Here is a 9707-nt window from a genome sequence, read left to right as displayed (position 1 = left end):
CAGCTCCCTAAGTGAAAGCCCAGTATCCCCTACAAGGGAGTGGCTGGTTTTGTTGAGCAGATAAAGTCCTGACAATAACCAAATATAACTGTTGCAAACTTCCCACCCCAGAGACATGACGTAAGCAGGGTTACTTAGTAAGATGGGGTCATAGAGACTCAGAGCCAAACGCTGGTGTGATAGATGAGTCCTGTGTCCAACCGTGAAGAACTGAGTCACAGACACTCCTTCTTACTGGGGAGAGCTGCTCTGCCCACATTCCTGGGAGGTATCCACTTATTACACTGTATAAAAGTCTACATGGAGTTTGAAACTTTACACTCTGCTCAGGCTTAGCAGCACCGCCTTGGGCAAGCAGAAGACTTCTGGGTTCAGAGTCCATCCAGCAGCAGCCAGCCAGCCAGCCAGCCAGCCAGACAGCCAGCAGCAGCCATGCACTGTATCTCTTTGTTAGTGGTTGTTGCTGTCACTGTGTTGGAGGTAGTCCTTGGGACTCCATTGCAAAGTTATTCAGAAAACTCAACTGAAACAAGTAAGTGAGATGAAGAACCTTCTGGGTGGAGGGGGCAGATTGATGGTGATGGCATTTTAATGCCTGCCAATGATGGTTTTTGTGCAAGAGTACAGAGTTTTTGTGCAAGTTTGGGAGCTATCACTTATGTCAGTGCCTTGTTATTTTGAAAATATGTAAGTGATATATTTATATATAATAAGTGAGATTGTGACCTATTTCTAAACATACCATGGATCATTCATGTAAGAGCAGTATTGGTACAAAGTGAAGCAATCAATATAGCTACCAGTGAGATCCTCCTGATTTCCCCGCTTTTGCCATGACCTATACATAACCATCATAAGCGCTTTTGATCTGTTTCTCGCATAAAGCTTCTGAGTGTAGTTTAGTGCTTTGTTTTGCTCTTTTTGCGCATTTTTTTGTGTTGGTAAAAGATACTTGTATATCTAGATGCAGACATGAGTGCCTACTGGAATGTACAGCTCCAGAAAGGGCAGGGGGAGGGAGCTGGAAAAGGTCTGGAAAAAAGAACAAAATGAAGATATGGGGGAAGGATGAATGATGTCTGAAATGTTGCAGCTCTGTATTTGTTAGCAAAAAACAGCGAATCGCAAAGATGTATTGACCACCCTGGATGACATGTGTAGCATGTTCTAGCTATTATTTAAATTTAACGGAAGAACGTATAAGGAAACACATAATGATGGGTGATAGTAACAGAACACATATTATTTAATATATTTATCCTTTGTATCTACTTAAAAAGTTACTTTAATTTGACAAGTTGAAGTTCATTGAAATTTGAACCTTGAAACAGAACATTATCACAATAGTATGGACCCCTGTACCCTAAGATTACTTTCTCTTTTACTTTGTATTATAGTTAAAACATTTGTGATGATTAGAATAATAGTGGCGTTTCATAGATAAACTATGAAGATGAATTTAAAATGATTTTCCTTTCCAGATTGGCAATCAATATGTATTTGTATGTAGCGTATGTTTTGGTAAACTATAAGAATCTGTGATTTTATCGTAGGGACAGTTTGCCTCCTGCCTCTGGATGAGGGTCCGTGCAGAGGACTTCTTCCACGCTATTATTATAACCGATTCACACAGACCTGCGAAGAATTTGCGTATGGTGGTTGCGACGGGAATGCCAACAACTTCATGTTTCTAGAGGACTGCGAAAAAGTATGCTCCAAAATCAAAAGTAAGTATGTTTAAAGTGAACTAAAAGTTTTAAGGTCCACCTCTGTGGTAGAAGAACACATTGACCCACCTAGTCTGTTCTTTTTGGATCATTCGCTACCCAATAATTCTGTAGGGACTAAATACTGAAAATTGATCATGGAATAGTGCTTGCGTAAACAGAAAAAAAACTCGACAGTAACTCTGATTACTATTTGTTGCAATCAGTATGAAAATTCCTAGTATACTTTTAGAAAATCAAAATACATTTATTTATGTTCATTTCCACATTTGTGGGGTACTTTTGAAGGCAGTCTCTATCCCAAAATCTGACGTATTTTAAAATGTAACTTTTAACTCCACTTCAGTTAGGTTTTTGGTTTCAGTGATAAAATGTATAGCCTGATGTACAACCCAGAAATGTCTGTACTAATATTTATCAATTTTGTTAAAACTTTAGAAGTTCCAAAACCCTGCAGACTGGATGCTGACCCAGGTCCATGCCGCGCCATGTTTAAAAAATTTGCTTTCAATTTACATACAATGAAGTGTGAGAAGTTTATGTATGGCGGGTGCTACGGCAATGACAATAACTTTAAGGATGAAGCTTCTTGTTTGGAGTCATGTGCGCCCAAACGAAGTAAGTGATCATTTATATTCGGAATTCAATACAATGCAACCTCACCTCTGGCACTAGAATTATTAATATCCATTTATTTCATGTATTTGGTTTATTTATATTCAAGGCCAGGCAAAGCATGGACATAACTGGAGTCAGCGATAATTGGCTGTGTAATCAAAAATGGAAACTCTTGTCCCATTGAGCAGACTTTATGAATATATTATGTTAATTGTTAATGCTAGGCATGGTGGGGGACCTTTAGTGGAACTTGAGCTAGGTTGTCCTGTGGCAGGAGGCTTTACTGGATGCCTTAAGTGTATTCCATAACATTTTAAGGAGGTTTGGGCAAATGTGTGTCAAAATGCAAGTTTATGAACCCGTTTATATTTTACTGATGGCTCTTAGAAAATAGAGTTATAGCTTCCTGATTCATGAGATTTGTCCAGACTGCTGGTGTGTTGCTTCACATCCAGTTTATACTCGAGAATTTTATCACGCTGATGATTAGAACATGGCCTTTTTTTAAAAAAAAAAAATGAGTTATTACTCAAGAATTTGTTCTTTGGAAAATGAGCAAATGTCAGTCCAAAGGCCTAAAATGTAATATGCAAAAAGTTGGTAAATCTATTAATATTGCTCAGGGCGTCCATCAACAGTAGTTCATCATTCAACAGAAATGGCATTTAAAGTAGTATTTGCCACATTTACCTTCACCAACACAAACCTTTCTTAAGAATTTATAGTTGGATTTACAAACCACCCTGAGATATTCCTAATTTTCCTGATTGTTTAGCTCCGCTAATAAGGTTGCTGCTGCCTATGGTACACATTGTTTAGTAAACTGATTATGTGCGCCTATATTTTACCTGTCAAGTGCAATAAATAACCCCTTAGCGTTATAATCATACCTGGGAACCCTTAAGCTTTGACCCTGAATCTCAGAGTTTTGCTCCAATCTCAGGGTGAAGGGGCAGATTTTCAGGGTTACACAGTATGGAGCTGACTCTTTTTTACATATATGACTCTCAAGTGGTACTTTTGCTACTAGTATGTTAAGGTTGACATCACTGCTTGAATGCAGGTGACTCAAGTGCATCTTTAAATAATAACAAGATTTCCATGAGAAGTGCTATTAGAGCCATTCGGTTAACACATTTTGTCACTATATAGAATCTTTACAAAAGGGTTACTATTTGAAGAGTCCCAGGGTCAGCTACTTATAAAGTTCCCACGTATGGTTATAGTTATTCAGACGATGTTACTGTAACTTGCAAGGTTTAGTTTTACTTTTACTTATAATGTATTCTGAAAATATCACTAAATCATAGATGTCAGACTTTCAATTACTGTAATGTCTTCATCAGAACCGTTTATTATCAAATATTAATACTGTTGTTTTTTAATGTTTTACTCATATTTACTATTTTAGTCACAATAGTCCCCTGAACAAAATTAATCAATTCTGGTAAAAAAAAAAAAAAAAAGTGCAGCACTATGCATTACAGATGTCGGCCGTAAGAAAGATCGGATCAATGGGGTATATAAGTCTCAGTAGGAAATGTGGCAGTAATTATATTGCGGAGGAGGAAGTAAAGGTCGGAAGATGTATACCCCCTCAGGGGATAACCACCATTAGCCACTGTGGACTTTAATTCCCATCATGCTCTTAGTGTGTATGACTTCATTAATGATACAGCTGGCTTGGCGAGCTAGAATACAAGAGTTTTCCTGTGACTGGTCCCTTTTTATTTGTTTTTTATAGCCACCCCACAAAATGTGATTGCGACACATTATAATAATGTGTTTTCCTAGTACTATTAATAACTCTAATATATTTAGTAGCAGCATATTGTAGTTGGTCTTGCATTGTAACAAACTGAACAGAGGCAGGAGGGATGGAAGGCCTACCACCACCTGTCATCACTTGTAACGTTCCTCTGAAGAACCGAAGGGTTCTAGAATAAATGCAATTGTACACGATGCAAAAGCAGCTGTTCCATTTTTGCATTTGTAGATGCTCCCAGCTTCTGCTATAGCCCAAAGGATGAGGGATCTTGCTCTGCTTCTGTTACCCGCTATTATTTCAACATTGAAAGTAAAGCCTGTGAAGAGTTTAATTACACTGGTTGTGGGGGAAACTCCAACAACTTTGTCAAAATTGAGGACTGCAACAGTGTGTGCAAGAAAGGTGTGTACTTGACTGTTGGCAGCATCTATATCCTAACCACTTATTAACCTTAATAACATCACAACGGCCATTCGGTACTAATTTTAAAACTTCCATTCCACTCCACCATCCTCAACGATGTTGTTTAACCCTTTGTCTGACTGCATCCCTCCCAGGTGTCTGGGGTTTTTATGTATGTCTTTATTTAGAATTAATATCATCATTTTCTAAAAAAAAACATTTTTGCATGTGGACATTGAACTAAGATGACAACTAATTGCCACAAATATGAAAATTTTCTGTGTAAAAAGTTTTTATGAGATTCATTTTTTGCAAATCATTCTTTATTTCATTTTGATGGAACACTATATTATATGACATCCAGAGTGTTGCACGGTACATTCCGCATACACAGATAATGTACACTGAGAGTTGAGTCCTTAGATGGTACTGCAAAGGTACAATGAAAATGTTGCGGTGTAATGATATAATTAAAGCAATGCAAACAAGGTCATGTATTAAAATACATATAAAATACTAAAAGAAAAAAATCGTATAGTCTGAAAACCAAAAGCATATTATGTTAAGATAAATAGTTCCACGTTAAGTTGGAAGGACCAGGACCTTGGACTCATTGAAGGTTAAGCAAGTATGGGCAAATTATCCTATATCTTAATAAGAAGATATTAAAATGGTGGGTTCTTTAAAACCACAAAATGCCAAAATGTGTGTGTACAGCTGCCTATAATGCCATATGTGCAGAATGGGGAGAGATTATGGACATGTGCTAAATAGAGACACTCGTTATATAGTAATTTCTGCTGTCAGACAAAAGGACACCAACTTGGCTATATTGTTCCAGGAAACCTACACATTTCATATGCTGATGACAAGAAAAGTACTTTCCAGCAATATGTGGGATGTATAATCACACAAGGCAACCACTTAGTTGATTAACCCCTTTATGACCCAGGGTATTTTTTATACCCTAAAGAATCTTATTTGTCATTTTTACAATATGTTGAACCATGATTGCCCTTTTCCATTTTCATGTACCCATACAAATTATATATTGCTTTTTAGGACAAGTAAGGTATAAAAAAAGCATATTCATACATATAACACAGTGTTTTTAGGGTAAAAACTTAATGATGTGGGGGGATTTCTTTTTGCATATTCATTGTATTTGTGGTTAGAAGTTCTTATTTTGGATGGTTGCCACAAAAAATAATTTATGTTCAGCAACATTCCCCTCGCTACAGAAATGTATGCATAGGGTTTTCTGTGTTTTTTTCTTTTCTATTATCAACTAATTATTTCATCAACTTTTGTACCACTCTTTATCAGAGTGAAACATGACAAGATCATTAAGGGTTGAAGCCTTCTTTGCCATTCTTTTTGCTCATATCTCCTGCCTTTCTGGTCACCTGTAGCACAACCATAAGGATAGAAGTCATCGGGGATGGCACGGGCCCTACAGGGTCTCTGTAACAGTGAAGGATTACTGCTATGGTGCGGGAAGAGAATACTAGAACTTCCTTTGGGTATTTAAATCAATCTAGTCTGTCATCATCCAGCACAGGCACTGTTATAATGACTCAGTGTGGAGCTGATGATGATGATGATGATGACAGCCTTATATCCTATGCATCAGTGATGATATTTCCCTGTCAATGCAGCATAGAGGACGTGCTAAACATCTTAACTTATTCCGAGACATTTAGAGCACTCTGCTTTAGGCGTACGCATCCTGAGACAACAATTACGCATGTTTAAGTCTTTCTTTCTACATATCGACTTTAAGTTTACGTAGTAGTGCATTTCTTTCTTTCTCTTCACAATTTCTTTCTTTTCTTTTTGCAATCAGAATTTTTCATGAGTCCAGGGCTGCAGATTAAACATATGAAAAATGATAGTCTCCTTATCCCTTTAAATGTTCAAGAAACCACAACACATTTTGCCATTGGCCCTGAAACCACTCCTCAGGGAACTCCTAACAGTACAGAAGTTAAGGATACTCCTGCTTGAACACAGGTGAGTTTCTGAGAAGCTCAGTCATTTTGATTGACTTACCTGTGTTCAAGCTGGGATATCCTGGCCCTTTAGAGGCTGCCTTAGGTCTGGTTTGAGAAGCATATCATGTTTCAGCATGTTGTGACCCAAACATGTTTCTACACTTATATCTAAAATATTCTTTTTTTTAAGTGTTCAGGGTCTGAACCAAAATCTTTTGTTAGGACAAGAACCTTTTATTCCTGTCTCAACGCGTTCTTTCCTTGCACATTATGGCAGCTGTTATCTTAGGAAAACTGTTAATGTAGGTTACACAAGTGAAAAAAAGGAAAGGAAATTACTCAGAGATTAGTCTTGCCCCGTTTTCACATATATTAATCACACTTTGGTCATGGTTGTATACCTAAGCAAATAAGGTGGCTGATTCCAGATGTGTTCGGCCATACATCAGTTGGTTACCATTAAACATTGTAACTCAGTACCAGGTAGCTGTTAGAAATTCTGTACAATGTTACATTATATATTTAACGCCTATGATCTGCTTCTCTTTTTTAGTCGCTTTCTGTCTATTGGCTTGTAATTTTCTATTCTATTACATGTTTTCTATTCTATTATATATACGCAATTTCCTTGTAACATTACGAAAGTAAATACATCAATCATAATTATATCTGTGTTTTTATTGGTTTTCAGGAAATAGAAAGCCAAAAAACAGAGCTCGCAAGCTGAGGATTCGATCTTGAGCAAAAGATGGAACATTTTTCTGTCCTTCCCATGTAAGCACTATTGCGGTGTTTTCCATAAGGCAACACAGCGTACGGCAGAAATTCCTCGTAATGTAATGGTTTTATACAACAACAGAAACGTCTGCATGGAAATGGCTTTACTGAAGCATAGCCATTACAATTCCAAGGGATACCTTCACAGAAATAATACCTATATATTTACATGTTTATACTTCTCATCATTTGAAACTCTTTGGTAGACTCATAAGCTGTTTCCTCATTGTAACCATACTATAGTGCAGCTATGTCATACAATGTGAATATATATATATACAATCCAATCAATATGCTGTGGAGGGTTACTTTTTAATGCAGCTCTGGATGAGTAATCTTGGAATTTTGATTTACTTTCACCACACCAGGCTTATTTCTCCCGATAGCAGTATAAATCTTATAGTCAGTATGTTGTTGGCATACTAGCTGATTTTAGAGTAAAGGTCAACAATAGGTAAATAAATGCTGCACCTCCATCGTCGGTACATAAAAAAGCAATCTTACAGACCTAGTAACAATGGTGGATTTTTGTAGTTCTCCTTCTGCAACCGGAGTACAACGGTTACAGATTAAATAATCACTCTGTTTGGCTTCAATGTTAACAAAATTGAAGTTACCAAAATGGTTAAAATGTTAAAAACATTCCTAATGTCTAAAATAGGTCAAGGTATTGTTTAACCATGATCAGTGATGGATAAATCAATGGTGAACCATCCCCAAAGCTCTCTTCGAGCTAACACATGAGCTCATGTGAGTTTCTGATAACTTTCAAAACATCCACAAGAACTGCTTTGAAATCATGTAATTAGTTGATACTCCAAAAATCCATCCAATGCAAAATGTGAATTACTGCAAAGGCTATACCTCTAGGCCTTTCCATAACCAATTACTTGTGTTCTAATGTATATCTGTAAGTAATATTATTTTGTTTAATCTTGAACCACAATTTAAAACAATGTTTGTACAACTTTGTTTTGAATTTAAATATTGTAAATAATTTTAAATATATTAAAGCATTTTGTGTGAAATAAATTTTACTTTGGTTTCGCCACAATTTTAGTGAATAGTAAATTTATGTATGTTTGAATGCATGTGAACATTAATGTGTATGCAATCATGAATGTCTCTGTATAAGTGCGTGTGAGAATGAATGTCTCTGTATAAGTGCGTGTGAGCTTCACTGTCGGAGGAGCTAAAACAGACTAAGACAGAAGAAGAAAATGTGGAAGAAGAGAGGATGCAGGAGAGGAGACAGAGAGACAGGAAACCTAATGAAACAATGTGAGAGTGTTAGAAGGCATAAAGCATGAATGTGATGGCCCTCTAATAGTGGTACACAATAACCCTCATTACTAATGGGAGTTATTGTGTACCACCATCAGTGCCTTGCTTAGCATAAAGTGATGGGCATTAAGGTGTACAGTGCACTACATGTATCACTAGATACATTGCAGATCCGGAGTTTCTGAACACTTTACACTCTGATGGTTCCTGATGGTTTAGGCTGCAGGAAACAACCGGTCACTGGTAGGAAAGTGATCTCAATAAAATCAAATGCACATGTGCATTGGGGGTCTCAGTAGGGTAACTATGTGTACGCATCTCCTGCAAGGTAAGGATCTGGTGATGCATGGCTATATTTTGCATTAAAGTGTATATGATGATTGGAGTGTACCTTCAAAATGATTCATTTAATTCCAATTGTTTGGTGGGCAATAGAAGAGATGATATGATTTTCCAAGAGTCCAAAACACGTTGCTGAACCATGAATCAACTTCACTCTAATGTAGCTAACATCATTACCCCAAGGCAAAAAATAATTAAACCCAGGTTAGGCAAGCATGCCAGAAGAAAGGCTTTAAAGTGCTGACAGACAACAAGGACACTCCAGCCAAGCTTGCAAGTTCCTTATTTTTTGATAGTTTGCGTACTAAGGTGCTCTTTCAGCAAATAGCACTCATTTATTTATCATAAAGGTAAATGCTAAATCAGGTTAGGATTTTTCATTTAAAAAAAAATAAGCAAGACATATATTGTGTCTGTGGCATAATTAAGTTTTGTCTGCCTTCCTGCTCTATGAACTTGGATCACTCTTTATCACTATCTGAAGAGAGATTTGCTCTGGTTACTACTTTGTGTAAGGGAGAGTGATTCATGTGCTGTGGACATTGGATACATCATGAATCACACTAAACAAACCATTGCTCATGTCAACTCTCAGCCAGCCTCCCTTCTATGAATTTCAAACATAGCATGTCTGGGTTCATGAACATGTCACGGGAAGGTGTCTGCTCAGATTTCATTAACGACCAGGTGATACTTTTACCATGTTCCACTGGACTGCTAATTAACAGGATCAAGAAATAAGGATGGGGATATTCTCCTGCTAATTGTGTGTCTTCTTTTTGAAGTAATGACTGC

At 37.1% G+C, this 9707-nt stretch overlaps 1 protein-coding gene across 1 annotated transcript; it reads left to right on the top strand.

Annotated features, from left to right (window-relative positions):
- Positions 1-221: 221 nt before the first annotated feature.
- On the top strand, positions 222-8318 carry TFPI2 (tissue factor pathway inhibitor 2). Its single transcript, XM_053466429.1, has 5 exons — positions 222-532; positions 1554-1727; positions 2166-2345; positions 4342-4515; positions 7201-8318. Exons 1-5 carry the CDS (start codon positions 433-435, stop codon positions 7248-7250), a joined length of 678 nt encoding a protein of 225 aa, XP_053322404.1. The 5' UTR covers positions 222-432; the 3' UTR covers positions 7251-8318.
- Positions 8319-9707: the final 1389 nt, after the last annotated feature.

Source organism: Spea bombifrons, chromosome 5, assembly GCF_027358695.1.
Source record: "Spea bombifrons isolate aSpeBom1 chromosome 5, aSpeBom1.2.pri, whole genome shotgun sequence".
In the NCBI taxonomy this organism is placed as follows: domain Eukaryota; kingdom Metazoa; phylum Chordata; class Amphibia; order Anura; family Pelobatidae; genus Spea; species Spea bombifrons.
This window is presented reverse-complemented; position numbering and strand designations above follow the sequence as displayed.

What these genes read in the sequence shown, in the direction of transcription:
- TFPI2 (XM_053466429.1), top strand. Translation starts at nt 433, where the DNA reads ATGCACTGTATCTCTTTGTTAGTGGTTGTTGCTGTCACTGTGTTGGAG. An exon ending in AGAAAACTCAACTGAAACAA is followed by an intron (nt 533 to 1,553) that starts GTAAGTGAGATG and finishes ATTTTATCGTAG; the next exon opens with GGACAGTTTGCCTCCTGCCT. An exon ending in CAACAGTGTGTGCAAGAAAG is followed by an intron (nt 4,516 to 7,200) that starts GTGTGTACTTGA and finishes ATTGGTTTTCAG; the next exon opens with GAAATAGAAAGCCAAAAAAC.